Source organism: Desmodus rotundus, chromosome 1, assembly GCF_022682495.2.
Source record: "Desmodus rotundus isolate HL8 chromosome 1, HLdesRot8A.1, whole genome shotgun sequence".
NCBI lineage: Eukaryota > Metazoa > Chordata > Mammalia > Chiroptera > Phyllostomidae > Desmodus > Desmodus rotundus.
Genome location: NC_071387.1, coordinates 211,498,270 through 211,518,013, shown reverse-complemented (window position 1 = coordinate 211,518,013; position 19,744 = coordinate 211,498,270). Strand labels below are relative to the sequence as shown.

The 19,744-nt window shown below is 46.8% G+C and overlaps 1 protein-coding gene across 2 annotated transcripts in view; it reads right to left on the bottom strand.

Moving 5' to 3' along the window:
* Positions 1 to 1,773: 1,773 nt before the first annotated feature.
* Positions 1,774 to 19,744, bottom strand: part of GPBP1 (GC-rich promoter binding protein 1) — a 64,846-nt gene continuing 46,875 nt past the window's right edge. For both annotated transcript variants that reach the window (XM_024571919.4, XM_024571922.4), the window contains 6 exons: positions 15,744 to 15,928; positions 15,049 to 15,189; positions 13,407 to 13,574; positions 12,846 to 13,033; positions 9,487 to 9,589; positions 1,774 to 2,248 (listed from right to left, as the gene is read on the bottom strand). In XM_024571919.4, coding sequence (XP_024427687.1) covers positions 2,090 to 2,248; positions 9,487 to 9,589; positions 12,846 to 13,033; positions 13,407 to 13,574; positions 15,049 to 15,189; positions 15,744 to 15,928 — 944 coding nt within the window. In that variant the 3' untranslated portion in view covers positions 1,774 to 2,089. The remainder of the gene's footprint in view (positions 2,249 to 9,486; positions 9,590 to 12,845; positions 13,034 to 13,406; positions 13,575 to 15,048; positions 15,190 to 15,743; positions 15,929 to 19,744) is intronic.

The window sequence follows — 19,744 nt, the reverse complement described above, 5'->3', positions numbered from 1 at the left end:
CGTGTCACAGGTTCGAGTTTACCAAACTATATGCTTTCAACATGTAGTTCGTGTCCCCTCAAGCGTCAACAAAGTGTTCTGTGAAAAGGAAATTGCTGCCAAGAAACGGGACTGAACGCAGCCCGAAGTACTGCATCCCAGACGCTGTGGCCTACTGCGGAGTGCGGCATTTCCACACTCAGTGCGCATTTAACTGGCTTCAGGACTGGTGGGCTTCCTTCCAAGCACTATGGCCCAAATTACAACTGCGCTGAGCTTGAATGGCTCCACCCAATCACCCCCCCCGCCCCGCCCCTCAGTAGCCAAACCTAGTGCTCTCCTTTCACATGGACAAAGTAGCCAACACCGCGCTCACCGGGCCTGTGGACATTCACATCACAGGCCATGAGAGCACAGTGGGAATTAGGGAGAAAAAGAAACATCGCAATACAAGGTAGAAGACACTAGGAATAAAATAAAAAATTAACCATCTTTTCTGAAAGCTGTTCAGATAGGTCGGTTTTAAATGTGTTACCTGAGGGGTGTGCACTTGAGTTTGCACTCAAGGTTGTGAGGGGCTCCCATTCATCTAGTGGCCGAATGGCGCCACCCCCCCCCCCTCCCCGGCAGGACAGCGCTGCGGAAGCGCACTGGAGCCCCTGCGGTGGCGGACACTCCATTTGGTTCAGAGGCGGGACTGGCTCACGCCATGTTAGGCAGTAGCTGCAAGCGTAGTCAGTTGGCACTGTTACCCCCACAGCTCACCCCCGTAAGTCCTGGGGGATGAACCTTGTGTCCATCTCCCCGTCACCAGCACTGAGGGCAAACTAACAATTACGGCTCCTAGTAAAAACAGGGTAGCCTACCAAGGATGTGAAACTCAGAGGCCTTCTGAGAACAGTTTTTTGTTTTTTTAGAAACTGGCGACTAGCTCGATGGGACATAAAACCTAGAACCTTTCTGCTCTGAGATATGCCCTCCACAGTTAGAATGCACTTAAAATACAGGAGTGGGGCGCTGAAGCAAATGTGGGTGAACAAAACCTGAAAAACCAAAATACAAATGTACAGAAACAAACTACTCTTCCGGTCAGCAGTGAAACAGAAATGATTCTAAAATTAATGTGCAGATGAAAATAGTTCTTTGACCTTCGTTCAATGAATAGGCGTGTTAAAGCTGCTGCTAATAAAAAGGCTCCTTTCCAACCCTTTCTCTTTCTAAACTCAGAAAGTGACCACCATCTCTAATAAACCGTAACCGTGTTTCGTCCCGTGAACGAGGCGCACTGTGCTTACAGACCGACGGCTCGAACACCACGGAGAACGACAGCACTCTGAAAGTCCGGTTTATTTTCCATGTGGTGGACAGATCCAGTCAGTGTGGTCAGTGTGTCTGCACGTGTAATAATTCATCAAAATAAGTCTTCCCACAACACTCTTTCCACCAACTCTGAAAATCCTGGTCCGGTAACATATCCAAACACAGCTCTTGAAAGTCACCTTGTAACACCTGGAAGGAGCGTGGCCGGCCTTCCCCGTGACATTTACCGAACCACGGCGGGCTAGAGCGCAACGTATGCTGAGAGAGGTGACTCGTGCGACAGCAGCTCAGGGAACCCCTGTGCCGGTGCGCTCTGCTCCAGTTTTAGCCAACATGCTACAGTGTCCTTGTGGGGGCGGGGAGCGCACGGAGTGGACTCGAGGGTTTTCCACTGCACAGGAAAGACACGGCTCTGCAAGCAAAGCAGTGTAAGCTGCCCTTTTTTCTTAGGACCTGGACATTTTAAGACAGAAGCTTTGCAAAACATTACACAATTTTTTATTATTAAATGAGAAAATCTCATCTGTTACATCGTCACATTGCTAGTCAGAGAAATGCTGCAGTGACGGAGGGGCCAGTGCTGGGTCAGCCGGAGTCCTCGTTCCTACAACACCCATTTACAGAGAGTAATGTTCGACACGGCCCAACACAACATTCCTGGTTTTCTTCCAATTGAAGTCCCCCCCAAACTGTCTTCTACTGGGGTGTCTCACTACATAAGGTACAGCTCTCCATCCTACGACCCGCCCACGCCACGTGAGAGGCGCGCGCTGGCCTGCGGGGCCGCGGCTCACACATCGTCGTCGTCCGACGTGTCGCTGCTGCTTGTCTCCGAGTCCTCGTTCTCGATCGTGGGCCTGAAAGTGCAGTTTTTCCAGGGTCCAAACTTGAAGTCACAGATCAGGCCGTTTTTCAAAATACCATTTTTCCTCAGACCATTTTTCCGTAACTGAAAAAAGGTCAGAAGTACAAAATTAAATAAACTAATCTCCACAAGTTACTATCAAATTAAGAATACTGTGATTAAATGTAGCCATGAAGGTAATAAAACTGTGTCCGACCCTAAAAGTCCACAGATTATACCATCACTCCTGAAACCCTTGTTTGACGCAGGTGGTCCAGGTGGCTGAACAAAGCCTTTCAAGGGGCAGAAGTTGCTGCCCTGGTGGGGGGGGGGGGGGGGGCGCATTCCCACCCACCTAGCTTTGGGGATAATGGTCACAACCACCCCCAGATGCTGCCCAAACCACTTGGCTCCAGCTGTTACTTTCACCCACCTGACCTGCCTGGGCTAACCCCTACCATCTGCCTAGTTGATACTTTGCAGAGTACAAACTTCCTGGGAGATAGTGCTGGCATGCAAAAACACCATCAAACAGAGCCTGTTGCTTAACCACAGAGATTAAGACACTGGGGGAAATTGCTACTTCTGAAAATGAAAAATTAAAACTAAGATTAATATGGTAATAAAAATTGGGTCCAAAGATCACCTATGGGGGGCAGGGGCTGAGCCAAAATAGAAGCCATTAAAAAAAAATACAAAGTTAAATTAATAATAATAATGTACAATCTACTAACTCCAGCCTTTTACATTTTTTTCAGAAAAATGTTTGATATTCTAGTAATTTTCATCAAATACAAGCTTTGTAAGACCAAATCCGACTACCCAGTAAGCTGGTATTTGGAACTGCTCTAGAGTGTTCTCTTCCCCAGGAGGGCGAGGACGCCGGACGCCGGAGGAGCCACTGCCATCACAGCTGATTTCTGACTGCTGCAGCCCTTGAGAACTAGAAATAACAAGTCTAGGATACTGCCTCTCATTTTCCTCTTCCCCACCCTATTTAATCCCGTTTTCCACGGCAGATTTCCTTTTCTACCTAAATTCCAAAAGTTAAGCTACCTCCTGTCACTCGGACCTCGCAGTCTTTACTGAGACACGAAAGCCATGTGCGCACCTCTGCTGTTCTCAGGGTGGTGCTGGGGAAACACACCTTTGCCCCTCTTTCAAAGGTACATCTTCCCCGTCCCCGAAGTCCCAGTCTTGCTTCACGTGGTGTATAGCCCATCACCACCTAATCCTTCCCAAGGCCTGAAAAAAGCTGAGGAGAATTTTGATAAAAACCGAATCTGAATCTTCGCCTCCGATTTTTCTAAATGCCTGTGTCATCCCCAGAACATCAATCGAACTTAATGGCATTCTCTTCTGCATCCCTGTTCATAACAGCGATTATCAGTTCTCAGACCAGAACTTCAGAACCCTGCCGAGTCCAGCCAGGACCGTGGTCCCATCAGGGTCACTTTCTACTGCCGCTTCTCTACGTGGGGCCCTCACTCGTCCTTCCCCTAACCACTGCAGTGCGCCCCCAGCTCATCACCCTGATTCTAGTCTTCCCCACGGCCCTTCCCACGGGCACCTCACACCCAGCCATCCAGCCGTACTTCCTCCTCACCATGCACACGAGGTGACCAGTTCCCGTCCCTAACGAGCCCTCAGGGGCCTCCTGCGACTGAGCTGTGAGCCCAGGAAAGCCTGTCCCTGTGCTCTCTGCAGCACATGGGGAGGAGTGAGCGCTCAGTGAGCAAGCACTGAACTGAACTCAGGCTCTCCTGTTACCAGACAGTACACACGGAGGGACAGGAGTAGTTAACACACGTGAGTGTGAGCAGGTGTTTATTCTTGTGTTACGCATTAACTTTACTCTTGCCCACTCCTGCAAATCCTTTTACAAACAGCATCAGGCCCCAATGATTTTTCAGAAATCTAAATGTCAAATGACGTCATCAATATTAACGTTCTATGTCTTTGTCACTGGATCAGAAAAAGAGAGACGTGCACAGCATTGCTTCCCAGGCACAACATGCACCTGTCGGTTAGTTATTTCATCATCAGTAGGGTTTCAGCTGCCATCCTGGTCACCCCAGGACAGTAAAGCCCATCACCCTGTCCAGACAACAGGATGCTCTCCTTGAAACCACCCCTCGTGGGGAATGGTGCCTGGGAACTTCCTCTCGATGCCTTTTCTTCACATTCAAAGCAAATCCTTCAAACAGATAAACCGGTAAACACTCTCACCGGCCCACTACTCAGCAAACAAGAGTGACTTTCAAAAGCATGAAAAGAGCCAGATCTGACAGCCCCGAGTGCAGGATTTGATTACTGCAACAGTGCGGAAAGGCGACACTGCAGGCACCGAGAACGAACCTGGCTGTGCCTGGGGCTGGAGCTGGGCAGGGAAGAACCGAATGCAAGGGGACACTGAGAAACTGTCTGGGACGATGGCCACACAACCATACGCAGCCACGCATCACTGGTGAGGCGATTTTGTCACTGTGTGAATGTGGCAGAGCGCATCACACCCCCGGAGGTGGCATGGCCGCGGCTCACCCAGGCTCTGTGGTCTGGTCTGTCACTCCAGGGCACAACTCTGCACAGCGCATTCCTCCGCTGAGTGCTGCAGTCAACTGTCCCATGATTACTACCCATCTCGGTCACTCCTGAGGCCCCATGTCCTTGCACAGGGCACAGGGCCCCAACAGAGGCCATGGAGCGACGTGCTCGGGAGAATCTCAGCCAGGTCTGGGAGGCCTCTGAGCCCCCGGACCTGCAGCACCAGAAGGGGGCCGACGGGGGCTGTCAGCTGTGCACTCAGCCCGGAGGTGCTGCGGGGGACAGGGACTTCCTGCCACGCCCCACAGGCCCTGCTCCCCTCAGAGAAAACCACCCTCCTGAGCCACATCCCTCCGTTCCGTCAGGAAATTCAGCTCCATCAGAGTCTGGCGGGACCCCTCGTGCACACGACCCACCACTGGCCGGTTGCTATGAGGCTCGTGACTGTACATTTACATTTGTTAACATTCATCCAACTGTATGCTGAAAGTGATTCTTTGTATGGAAATTATACAATAAATGTGACCAAAAAATCTTCAAAACACCATATCCCCCATCAGCCGGCCACACAACCGTTCTGTCCTATAAAAAACAACATGGTTCACTAAGAACGTCTGAATGAAAAGTTAATTAGGAAGGAGGAACTACAAAACTGAAATATAAGTAATATTATGTTTAAAAACATGACCTTATATGTAGAAAACCCTAAAGAATCCACAAAATAACTGACCACTAATACAGCAAAGATACAGATACAAAAGTCAACGCACAAAAACCAGTCGCATTTTTATAACAGTCTGAAAAGAAATTAAGAAAACAATTCTATTTACAATAGCATTTAAAAGAATGAAACTAGTAGTAAGAGTAAGGAATAAACTCAGCCAAGGAGGTAAAAGTCTCCTCCTTCCTAATTAACTTTACAAAGAAAACACCAATAAATAGAAAAGTACCCCACACTCATGGATTAGGAGACTTAATATTGTTAAAATGGGGGTACCACCCAAAGCAATCAAGATTCAATGCAATCCTTAACCAAATCCCAAAGGTCTTTTTGGAAAAAATCAAACCCACCATCCTAAAATGCGTATGTAATCAGTATGTTTTCCCTATGGCCAAAACAGTCTCTGGGAAACAAAGCGGGCGTTTCATAATTCCTGATTCGAAAACCTTCTGCAGAACTGCAGCATCAAAACGATGAGACAACAACATAAAATAGACATTCCTCAAGACCGAATGGGCAGAGCACCTGGAAATGAACCCTGGCACGCACAGGTGGTGTCTGACAGGGGAGCCAAGACCACTGACTGCAGAAAAGCACAGGTTCTGACCAGCGGTTGGGGGAGACAGCACCCAATGCAAGAGGAGGAGGGTGGACCCTCATCTCGCACCTCGTACAAAAATCAGTTCAAAATGGACCACAGACCTGAACTGAACTAAAGCTGCAAAAAACTTAGAAGAAATCACAGGGGAAAGCTGCATGCCACTAGATTGGGAGAGGATTTCTTCAGCATGACGTCAAGAGCACAGACGCGCAAAGAAAACTAGGGACCCTGGACAGCATCAATTGAAAACCTCTCTGCAGCAAAGGACGGACCAACAGTGGAAAGGAGACCTGCAGGACGGGAGAAAATACAGACCATTTAGCAGATAACCGATCACTACGCAGGACACACAAGGAAGTGACACAACTCAACAACAACAAAACCCAATTTAAAACCAGGCAAAGGACTTGAGTAGACATCTCTGCGAGGACAACATACAGACGGCCAAGCAGCGCAGGAAAAGGTGCTCAATGTCACCCACCAGTAGGGAAATGCACAATCGACACAGACACAACATACCGACTTCTGGCCAAGATGGAGGCGCAGGAGACACACTGTGCCTCCTCGCACCACCAAAGGAGGACGACACCACGTTTAAAAACAAAAAACCACCAGAACCGCCAGAAAATCGAACTGCATGGAAGTCCGACAACCAAGGAGTTAAAGAAACACTCATGCAGACCAGTAGGAGGGGCGGAGACCGGCAGCCGGGTGAGTCAGGGCAGTGACTGGAGGAGCGGGCGGCAGAGGCAGTGGCTGGCAGAACACAATCACTTGCAGATAAACCGGGAGGAACAACCGTGGGTGAGACAGACCCAGACCGCGCAACCCAGGGCTCCAGGCAAGAAAATAAAGCCTCCAAACCTCTCATTGAAAACACCTGTGGGGGTTGTGGGGTGGGGTCAACTCCCAGACTCACAGGAGAATCCGCCGGAGATACCCACAGGGTCCTAGAACGTACACTCACCCACCCAGGACTCAGCACCAGAAGGGCCCACTTTGCTTATGGGAAGCGGAGGAAGTGACTGAAAGCCGGCAGAGCCGAGCAAGCAGTACTGCTCCCTCTCGGACCCTCCCCCACAGACAGCCTCACAGCGCAGCAACATGGGTGGCCCCGCCCTAGCAAATACCTAAGGCTCTGCCCCTTACTATGTAACAGGCGCACGAGACAAAAAAAATACGGCCCAAATGAAAGAACAGACCAAAGCTCCAGAAAAAAATACAACTAGGTGACAAAGATAGCCAACCTATCAGATGCACAGTTCAAAACACTGGTGATCAGGATGCTCACAGAATTGGTTGAGTAGGGTCACAAAATAGAGGGAAAAGCGAAGGCTACGAAAAGTGAAATAAAGGAAAATGCACAGGGAACCAACAGTGACAGGAAGGAAACCGGGACTCAAATCAGAAGAAAGAAATAAACATTTAATCAGAACAGAATGAAGAAACAAGAATTCAAAAACAATGAGGAGAGGCTTAGGAACCTCCCGGACAACTTTAAACATTCCAACATCCGAATCATAGGGCTGCCAGAAGGAGAAGAGGAAGAGCAAGAGACCGAAAACTGATTTGAACAAATAACGAAGGAGAACTTCCCCAATCTGGTAAAGGAAATCGACTTCCAGGAAGTCCAGGAAGCTCAGAGAGTCCCAAAGAAGTTGGACCCAAGGAAGCACACACCGTAATTCCATTACCCAAAATTAAAGGTAAGAAGAGAATCTTAAAAGCAGCAAGAGAAAAGGACACAGTTACCTACAAAGGAGTTCTCATTACACTGTCAGCTGATTTCTCAAAAGAAACCATGCAGGCAAGAAGGGGCTGGAAAAAAGTATTTAAAATCATGAAAGACAAGGACCTACATCCAAGATTACTTTATCCAGCAAAGCTATTATTCAGAATGGAAGGGCAGATAAAGTGCTTCTCAGATAAATTCAAGTTAAAGGAGTTCATCATCACCAAATCTGTATTATACGAAATGTTAAAAGGGACTTATCTAAGAAAAAGATGATCAAAACTATGAACAATAAAATGACAACAAACTCACAACTATCCACAAATGAACCTAAAAAAAAAACCCCAAAACATAAACTAAGCAAACAACTAGAACAGGAACAGAATCACAGAAATTGAGATCACATAGAGGGTTATCAGTGGGGAAGGCGAGGGGGAAAATGGAGGAAAAGGTACAGGGAACAAGTAGCATAAATGGTAGGTAGAAAACGGACAGGGGGAGGTTAAGAATAGTAAGAATAGTATGGGAAATGGAGAAGCCAAAGAGCATATATATATATGGAGAGGAATAAAGCAGAGAAAAAAATGCAAGCTGTAGTAACATAATCAATAAAATATATTTTAAAAAAAGAAAAAGAAAAACGAGGTACCACCTCTCATCCATCGGTTGTATCCGTCTGAAAGCAGAGGCCCTGAGCACAGGGTGGGGACGGAGAAGGTGCTGCCACTGGAGAAACACAGTGTGGCAGCTCCCTGCAGGCGCGTGCGTGCGTGCACACACACACACACACACACACGAGTGTGCAGGACCTGGCAATCCCATTTCTGGGTGCACCTCCCAAAGAACTGAGAACAGGGACTCAAGGTCTGTGTACACCCACGTGCACAGCACCGTTACTCTAACAGCCACGGGGTGGAAGCAACCCAAGTATGTGCACCACGGATGGACACACAGAAAGTGGGACACGCTCACAAGACTACTATTCAGCCTTAAGAAGGCATCCTGACACCTGCTCCGTGGGTGACGACCTTAAGTGACACAAGCCAGTCACACAAGGACAAACACTGCATGATTCCACCAAAGTGAGGTCCCTGGGCAGCTGAGAGACAGACTGAGAGACAGAGAGCAGACCAGGGGCTCCCGGGGGGCTGGCGGGGCTGGGGTGAAGCGCCGTGGGTTAATGGGGAGGGTTCCTGCTGTACAAAGAGCGGAGATCTTGGGGGGCGGGACGGGGACAAAGGCTGCACAACTGTGTGACCGTGCTCAATGCCACGGACCTGCACATTTAAAAGCAGCTGAGTGGAAAATTTCATGTTATGTGTGTTGCACCCAAGTTTTAAATGCTGTGAAAAAATTCAACATTAAATTCCTCCTCACATTTTCTTAGTTGGCGTGATCACCTGCATTTTATTATCAAGTAACTACAACTAATTTCCTCAATACTTCATTAAAAACATTTCAAAGTATAAAAGTTTAACATGTCCATTTAGGAAAATCACTTCTGTAAGACCACATTTAAAAAACCATTATGAATTTAGAAAATCATGTCAACTTTCTGACACCAGCAAACATTCTCTCGTACTCTAAGAGGAAACTATGGCAACATACAGGCAATTCTGACCCACCATGTGATGTCCGACAAGTTCCTGAATGAAACCATGTGCCTTAACCCCCACTCCCCTCGGAGACGCTTTGTAAGGACCCGCTGCTCCCACACAGAACGGGCCCGACTCGGGCCCTCTCACCTGCTCACTGATGACCCGGAACTCCCGCATCTCATCCTCAGTTAAGGGGGCGCAGGTCTCATCGTTCTCGCTGTCTTCTTGCCAGCCCATCTCCTTCAACAGCCTGGGGGACACGGAGGGAGTCAACACGTTTAGAGCTGCACCCCAGGAAGGTGACTCCAGTTATGTCACGTACAGGAAACTACGCCCCGTTGTGCACAGAGTCCCCACAATGCATGGAGAAGGGTCCGAGTCTACACTCTGGATGTCTTTCTGGAAACGAATGAACAGGTGGGGTTAAGCCCCATGAAATGTCTGAGAGAGGACCGGAATGAGCTACTCAAGGGCTTTATGTTTTGGTGTCAGAGCTTCTCCTGGCTGGAAACTCAAATTTGCTAAATCCGCGTGAGGAAAGTAAACGCAGTTCTCTTCCGCATCTCCTCTACCACCACCACAATCCATCCCACTGCAGTCAACTGTTACGTTTCCTCCTTCGAGAAGAAAAGGTTGGGCTATGTTACCCCATTTTGCGTTTCACAGTTTACTGACCTATCGGCATGACTTCTTGCGCATGCCAGTCCTCATCCTCAACACACAACTTAATGTGAAGTCGGCAGCTATGTGCTACAGCCACAGAAAGACGGCTGTTGTGATCACCATGCTTACTTAGACCGGCCAGCACCTAAGTAAAATGACGAGCACCGTTACTCTCTTTTCTGTCCAGTTTTTAGGACGCCTCCCCCGCAGGCACAGAAGGCCAGCAGTGACCCAACCATTTGTCCCAAGCTGGGCAAACCTGAGTGCCTGGCTACAGCAGCCACAGATTTCACACTGATCTGACTATACTTTAATGACATGTCTTATTTCTTACTATTTACACCTATTCATCTCCCAACTTGAGCCCGCCACACATTAGCTACGCTTCGCAGACTTCTCTACCTTCTTAACGCAACCCCATAGGATATTGGTGCTCAGAGACTCTCAAGTAAAATTTCACACTATTCCTACACTTCACAGATAAGGCATCAACATCACCTAAGTAAAATTATCTGCATACCTGATGCCAGAGAAGGAAGCAGCATTCTAGTTTTCTGCTCACCAAACCCTGCTGCCTCTGCACCAGAGTGTCAGTCACGGCCGATTACTACTCCTCTCCTCCCTCCTCCAGCGCACTGCCTTCCCTCCCTCTTTAGCTTCGCTCCCCGGGGGGCGAGGGCAACTCCAGCCCTGCAGTCCAGGGTGGCAGGACAATCTCACTTCTTTTGCTACTACTTGTACCTGTTTCACTGTGAGAAACTGAATCTTAACAATAATGCAGATGGAATGAAACAAATTATTTCAAGTGTTACAAAAGTCAGGTATCCCCACCTGTCCATTTTTTCCCTCAGTTCCCTTATTCCCAGATACTGCTGCTGTTAACCATTTCTGGAACAGCTTTTAAAACAAATACTCTTGTGTCTCCTCTTCCCAACAAGCAGGACTGTGTGTTAACAAGGTCATCTCTCATTCTGCAAAGGACCCCCCACTCTTGTCAAGATGCCCACCCACTGCCCCTGCACACAACCCTCAACACCCTTCTTCAGCACAACTGCCCGGCGTCCTGGGCTGGGCTGGGCCTCACCCTTTGAGGGCACTTCCGCGGAGCAGGAGGGAAGCACTGCTGCTGTTCCATCCCTCCCTCATTTACCGCATTTACACACACAGTAAACGCTTGGTACCAGACACAGTATTGAACACAAGGGGCAAAATTTCTGTCCTCGTGGAGCTGGGATTCTTAATGAAAAGTTAAAAATAAAATTTTAAAACGTTTTTCTATAGTAGGTAATAGCCCAGTTCCCTACTATTCTAGAATTCAACAAAGAGAACGGACATTAAATACAACAAAGAGTCAAATCAATTAATCAACTGGGCTGTTAATGAGTACCACCCCATGCTGAAGCTGGTCCCAGAGGGTGTTAAGCATTTCTGGGAAAAAACAATCTGGTTTTAGGCAAAGCAATATAGAGTTACGGAAGTAGACGACAAAAGCCCTCGAGTCCTTCACGCCATGGCACTGAAACATGCGGCTTACTTCAAGAGCACAAGGAGGGCAAACCGCTTCAGCAGAATACCTGCTCGTAACTATGAACTCATGGAAAATACCACAAAGTCTACTCTAGACTCGAATACATGTCAACTCAGAGACTGAATCACTTCCCAGTTCGCTATATAAAAGATGTTTAAAATGACAGCGACAGAAGCAGAGAAAGTGCCCTTCAAAGTTCACAATAAAAAATAAATCACATCTTGGGACACTGGATGGAGAGCCACGTGGGAAAGGATGAATCTGGACCCGTGTCTGACAACAGACAACTCATGCACAAGCGATGAAGAAAATGTGATTGTATGACTTCATGAAACTTAGGTTTTTGTATTTCAAAAGGCACCGTTTAAAAACTCAATAGACAACTCACAGAATAGACAAAAATCTGCAAAATACATATGTAAGAAACCTATACCCAAAATATATAAAGAACACTTACAACCCACTAAGACAAACTAATGTAATTTAAAAATGGACAAAGAATTTCAACAGATATTTATCCAAAGATGCACAAAACGCTGCTAAGTACACGTGAAAAGATGCTTAACACACTCAGTCATTATGCAAATACATATCAAAACCCACAAAAGATACCATCTCACCTCCACTAGAACAGCTGTGATAAAACAGACAGATGGTAACAAGTACTGGCAAAAACCTAGAGCAACTGGCACTTTCACATATTGGTGCTGAGAATGCCAAGTGTGCACTCACACGAGTGGAAAGTTTGGCAATTTCTCAAGATGTGAGCATGTGTCCCAGCAACTCCACTCATAGGTGTGCACCCAGAACAAAAATGTGCCTCTGCAAAAACGTGCACACGCATGTTCACAGCATCTTCCAGAGTGCTCAGAGTGTGCAAACCACCCACCATCCAGTGATGAACAGTGGAGCCGCACAGTGCACGCCCGGCCACGAGAAGGAACAAAGCAAGCAGTGCCACGTGCTGTACGATCAGTGCCGTGGAAAACGTCACGCTGAGTGAAAGCAGCCAGACTTAAAGGCCAAAGCGCTGTACCAGTCCACTTCTACGGACATCCAGACGAGGCAGGTCTACAGCTACGGGAGTAGCCTGGGCCTGCCTCTGACAGAGGGAAAGAACAGGGAGCAACTGCAATGGGCACGGGGCTTCTCCCGGGAGCGAGGGACGCGTCAACGTGTCACACACAAGATGCGTGGGATTCATGGTATGTGAGCTGTGGCTCCATAAAGCTTTTAAAAAATGCACCACCACATTCCTACAGGATCCCGATCCCGGACATCAAAAACGCAGGAGGAAGTGAAAGTGAGCACTAACCTGTGTTCTGCCTCAAGGGAGCTTGAAAGCACGTCGGCCTGAGGAAAGGTTGAAGAGCGAACGACCTGCTGGGAAACAACCGCGGCGTTGCCGTTCTCTTGTGGGATTTCATTTTCATCAAAGTTCCGGTTTATGTCCCTTTCTTGGTGAGTACTATTGCTGTTATGCAAGTTAAATGAGTCGTCGTCCTGATTTTTAGGGAGTTAAAACAGAACGCGTTAGAGAACACCACTGTTAAACATTTGAACAGAACCTGGTTAACTTCTGTTGATGATACAGAAATGCAATACTTATAATCACTACATCCGACATTCTCACGGGATGCTGAACAAAGCTGTGGTGGGTGCCCACAACTCTGACTCCAGGATGCACATCTACTCAACAAAGGCAAAACACCAACGATGAAGGCAAGCAACTTGGGAAAACGGAAAAGATGTATGAACAGGAACTTTTTTAGTTTTTCTCTCGCACAGGAAATACAGATGAGAAAAACCGTCTTTAGAAAGTCATAGAAGTTTATGCCCATGTACAGCCCAGAGCCCCTGCGAGCGAGTCGGTCACCTTCTCGGAGCCAGCACGGCTCTCGTCCTCATGCTCCTCTTCCACACGGTCCCTTTTCAGGGCCTTCAGGAACTCACTCTTCTTGTCAGTGCGTGTCCGCGTCAGCTTGGTGAGACGAGGCTGCTGATTAAGTTTGTCGACGGGTGAAGAGGAGTTGGAGCGGTGACACTAGGGAGAAATCAGAAACATCAATAAACATGCAGACAGAGACCCAGTGCCGATGGGAAGTTCACAGCCGCCGCCGCCGCCGCCGCCGCCCCTCTCCCACCTGCGCTCACAGCACAGACCCATTCCTGCCATCCCTGTGCGTTCTATCCACACCACCACATGAGTCAACAAAAGGGTTTTCTCATCCCAGAACAGCTGCGGTCCGACAAGACCACTCCAAACTAGGAGTTTAGGTACTATTTTTTAGATTTTATTTAATTTTTAGAGATAGGGGAATGGGAGGAGAAAGAGAAGGAGAGAAGCATCAATGTGGGGTTGCCTCTTACACACCCCCTACTGGGGACCCAGCCCCCAACCCAGGCCTGTGCCATGACTGGGAATCACACCAGCAACCCTTTGGTTTGCAGGCTGGCACTCAGTCCATTGAGCCACACCAGCCAGGGCTAAATACTATTTTTATGAAATAAACCCTGAAATTGTGTAAGCACTTTGATAACACACAGAAAAGCAGTGTTTTGAACTGCTCCACAGGGTCTGAGGTTGCCTGGAGCTCCAATGGCAGCGCCAGCAAGACCTGGTTGCGCTTCTTTACACGCACACACGCAGGTCAGGTCACACGTGGGGAGGCTTTCACCAGAAAGACTTCTGTGGAAGGGCGGGAAGGAAGAGAACAAGGACCACGTCCTGACGTCATGCTGTGCTCAGTGTTTCGTCTGGACAATGGGACGCAACACAAAACAGAAGGTGAGAGCTCCGCACCAGAGGCTCTCCCCAGGGCACCGAGCCGCGACGGTGGGCCGCTGGCACCACGCCACAGCCAGCCAGCTGAGAGTGCTGGTCCTTCCTGACACCCTATGACCGAAAACCCTGTGAGTGCATGAGGGACTGATGCTCCCACATGGCGTCCAGGGCAATTCCAGTGTAATTCCAGAGTCGCAAGTGTCTTCTGACCATGAACTGGGCAAGGGGACTCCCTGGTATGGACGTTTCAGAAACCTGGTCAAACGCCCCAGAAACACCTGGCTCACCAGGCATCTCAGTTCAGCTCAGTAATGTGCCTCTTTCCTCTCCCTCCTCCCCTCTGTTCCCTGAATCGTTAACATTAATAAAATTTCCAGCAGCCCAAAAGAAGATGAAATCATACAAATCCTCAGCTGGAGTCAAGGTTCAATTGTATGCCTAGCATTATTCTACCCCAACTATCAAAATTTTAATTTTCCTAATATGGTATTATTTTCTGTACGTTTTGAGATATTTGGAAAGTTTCATTAAAACTTTAAAAAACTTATGCCTACTTAACTAATGTTCAAGTGTTAGCCAATATAGGGGAAGTATCTGAATAAAGTTTTGAGCAAGAACTACATCATCTCATTTTAATGCATTCATTTAACGAAACTATGCCTTTGGCTGTTAATGAGTCAATCATGATTACGAAATGTTGTGCATTCCTCAGAAATAATGTTAAAGGCCATACCTCCTTCACTGAAGTTGCTGATGGGCTAAAGTTCTTGGCAGTTGACTTAAAAGCATTGAAGTTGCCAACAGCGTATGTAGACTCATGAGAGAAAGAAGTCCCAACTTTACTCTCTTTAGTCTGGCTTTTCCACTGTGCAGGCTGAAGAAGACAAACACACTGATGCCCATCGAAACACAGCAAACAGTGCAACGGTGACCACATGGGGCCCACAAAAACCATCACCTTTGTATTAATCTTAATCATTCCCACAGGATTCTCTGGCATCTTTTTCTACAAATTAAATTGGAAGTGTAGTTTTCAGATAAAAACATCTAACTACATTGCTATTTTTTCAGTTTTAGAAACCCACAGTTAGATTTCTTTTGCCTGATGTCAAGAAAACACTAGCGGGAGTCTCAAAAGGCTAAACCAGAGCACTAAGGAAACAGCGAATTAAAAACTAAGCGCACATATCACAGACCCACCTAACAAAACCAGCACGTTACAGATCTCATTCACCACTCAAACAGGAACTCACACGTGTGCGCGCACACGCCATTTAAATGACAACGGAGCACCGACTCTCTCCACTCGAAAGTCAGCACCGCACCAGATACCCCCACAATTTGGTGTACATTCTCTAACCCCATTTTCCTGCAGTAACTCAACGGGCACCTGTGTGAAACGTGCGTTGCTAACCACGTAGGACTTACTTTGGGAGGCGGAGCAGCAGGCTTCGGGACTAGCCCTTTATAGACACTTGGACCAGCCCCGTTCTTAACCGGCTGTGACGGAAGATTTCCGACTCCTGGGAACCCAGAGAGCTGGAAGTCTTTTGAGTTCCCTTTCTTAATGACCAGCATCCTTGGAGCTCTAGATTTAGGGTTCGGAGGGTACTCTGTATAAATAAAGCATGAGCAGGAGTTACACACAGTGTATCTTTTAACACAGAGTTAAAATACCAGATGCACAGCACACTCTTAAGCCCCGATCACATTAAAAAACCACTACCGCCTCCTGGGCGACAGGTGCTGCACCCCCACCTACGCATCCCAGCTGACACAATGGACAGGCCACGGAGGAACTAGCAACGGCAGCAACCACCAGCGACTGCAGCTGCACGGGGGCCTTGAAAGGCCCACAATGTCCAAACGAGGGTGAGTTAGTCTAACATATTTTAATTACTTTTTGTAATTGCAATTTTCATCCTAATGGCTCTTAACACTGGGAATGTAAAGTATATAGTCCTTTTTTCCCTTTTGAAAGGAGAATTCTCCTAATTCCTTTTCATTCTTTTTAATCTCACTTATAAAGCTGTTACCAATAAGCAGGGAACCACAGTTCCTCTATTGCTACTTTGGTTACAACTAATGAAAGAGTTCTATTTTCACACCACCAAACAATCCCTTCCAGTATTTACTGACCATCTAACTACACTGCAGGCATCTGTAAGCTGCAGGGCAACTGCCCCAACCCCAGCTTCAGAAGTCAGCACGAGGACTGACAGTTGCTAACTGAAAGCTTTCCTCAAGACCGTGGCAGTTGTTAAAGTATAAAAACTCGTAGAGTTTAATCGGTGTATTTGTAATCAAAGAGATGGTACACGTGAGCTGAGCATGCTCTTGATTATTCCAACAGGAAGTCTGAAAGCATCAGTCCCATGGAGTTCAGAGCAGACACAAAGGAGCCCAACAGCTAAGGAGGGACTGTAGACCAAGACTGGGAAACAACACATAAGGCAGATACAAAACTTTTTCAGACAAAAATTTAAAATCAATCACCAAGCAAAGGTCCTTATGAAAGTACATTCTAAATGATGTACTTCAGACAGAAGGAAGACAATCCCACATATAAGGCTGCAGGTACAGGAAGCAAAGAAATATTATTTTTTATACACAAACTATCATTGATCAAAACGAGAAGTCAGAAGAGAAGGGGAGTAAATAAGCAAGCAGGGATGTTTCCTTTAAGCCTCGATGTAGTTAGTGACTACTAAGTTTACCTTTCCTACAACTGGACTCCTAGACACCTAGGAATAAGAAACACACTGGCTGTTTCCTCCAAGAAGCCTTTGATGCAAAGAAAGAGGAACAGTGAAGCCTCTGCGATCAGTCACAGAACAACAGGTAGCAAAGTAAAAGATGGTCAAGGCACCTGGAGGAGGGTGCAAGGGGTAGGGAGGGAAGGGCAGCAGACCAACATTACAGTGCAGAGTTGAGAGCGTGTGGGCCTGGTTCCAGGGTTACAGAATTTATACTTGCTCCAGCCTTACTAGGCAATCTCTCATCTATAAAACGGAAAATAGTTCTTCTCTCAAAGTTACTGTAGTATTTCCTTTAGTAAATCAGGAAAAAATGTCCTGAGAAGTCATGCATTATGTCCACTATGACAGGCTTCCAATTATATTTTAAAAGTGTCCTCTTTTGGGAATTTTAAGTTGATCCAGGAGACTATAAAAGATGAGAAAAACTGTAACAAAAATGAACACAATGAAGACTAACTCAGCCCTGTATAACTACGCTGAATATCCTATGTAAACCCGCCCACTGAAGAACAAGAAGTGTAGCGGCAACAATTACAAGAAAGCGATAGAGTTACAGCAGCACTCAGCGCCAAAGCTCAATCTGCATCGTGTGTGTCCACCTATGTCACTTAAAAACTGGTTTATCCGACCACAGACTGTCCCTACAAATTCTCCTGACACAAACCTTCCAAGGTAAGGGTTGGGGCTGTCAGGTTTCAACAGTATCCAATGTCTCCTACACTTTTTCCATTTACTTTGTCAACTGGAAACTATATAGTGTTGACAAATTATATGCAAAAGATCAAATTATTTGTTCTTTTGAAGAAAAAAATTATGTACTGATGACAGGCTTTAGCTTAGAATTTGGAAGTGAGTGACTGAAGTTGGTAAACTGCATGTGCTGATGACCTCAAGCTCCTAAGCAGGTATTCTCATTCAAATCTGAATTCAACACACCTGAGGGCGAACATGACTGGATTCTCACATCGCTGCTTCCCTGGGTCCTCACAGGCTAACATAATCTGCTAATAACTGATTTTAAATATCCCTCTATCATCCTGTTATTCGTGCTCTCCCAATACCCGTGACTGTAACAACCAGTTTTACTCCTCCCATACGAAGTCAAAGGGGGAAGGGCAGTAGCTCAATTCTTTGGAAGGAGAATTAAAATACTGCCATGTGTAATTCCAAGTAAACTGGCCACATGCTGAATTCCTAGCGGACGTCTCAATCTCTCTGCTTTTCTTTAACTAAGCTCTCGACACAGCTGCCACGTAAAATTCTTTCTGATTTCAATTACTTACTACTTTATTCTTTGATATATCACTAGAAATTCTTTTTTTGGGGGGGGTCCATAAATATACTAGAATCTCCCTGGCTCACTAGATTTGAACAACGGGACTGAACACCTCTAACATGATCAAGGGTTTTACGTGGTGGACAAGCACGGATGATGCTCTCCCCACGCAGGCTGCTGGTCCTCCTCATGGCCGAGCACAATCTTCCCAAAGGCTGAATAACCGGGTAAGTAAAAGACCTCATGCGGGAGCCCAGGCCTGACTCTAAAGCCATTGTGCTCAACCACAGCACTGTAGTGCTGGAGAACAGAGACTTCAACTAGTGCTAGCCAGGCACTGCAAAATGTTTGCCACTCCCGACTGAAAACACGGACACTTGGACGGTCAGGGCGAGGGCCTGTAAGTGTGGGTGGCCCCACGATGCCGGGCCCCCCTTCCTCCACTGTCACACCAATGCTGGTTTGAACGGAGTTTCCTCATCACCTTAACACAAGAAAAGGGACAACTTTACTGTGTGAACAAACGCACACAGCCACGTGAAGGGTAAACGGTAATGGAGGAAAGTTCCACACTGCCTAGGGGAGGAAACTCAGGCACGTTAAGGCACAACACACAAACACCACATTCAAAGGCTCTGCACCACAGCAATTAAAACAAACTCCTGCTGGGAACACTGTTCTTGACAAATAATCTAAGACTGATGCTGTTTGAATTTGGTTGGTTTTGAGTTTTTAATGCAACATACAAATCTGTTCTCTTTTACAGTAGTAGGAGAGTCACCAAATGAGTCCCACTAACTTAAGACTTTGTATCTGTGGCAGGGGCTGGCATTTTTCACTCTCGTGTAGGACAGGCTAGAAGAGACACACTCTAGAACAGAACCAACGCGCAGGATGAACGTGACACACCCCACTCAGACCACACAGAGTTCACTGTGTCGCGTCGTCCCACCAAACCCCACACTCTCCCTCCTCAACCATGAACACCGGCTGCGGTACCTTTCTCTTCTTTACGCAAAGATTTTAACAACGTTTCCATAAGAAAGGTGTTAAAGGAAAATGGAATCATTCCAATACATAAACAATTTACCAACAGAATGTGTTTACAAAGAAATCTGACAGATTATTCTCTTAATTCTACTTACATAGTTCCTTTAAAAAAAAAAGTGGGTTTCGACATGATCTAACTCATTTAATTAAATCAGGTCTGCATGCCTGTGGCTAGTGTCATTGGAATTCTCTAGAGAACAGCCCATCTGTAAGAAGTAGTCACCAATTTGCTCTGATTTCAAAGACAATACTCTTAACAATGAGCCTTGGTGCTTTCAAGTGGTAATGTGAAGTATGAGCAAAAATCATAAAAGTTCTTCAAGTCACAAAAGAATACACACAAA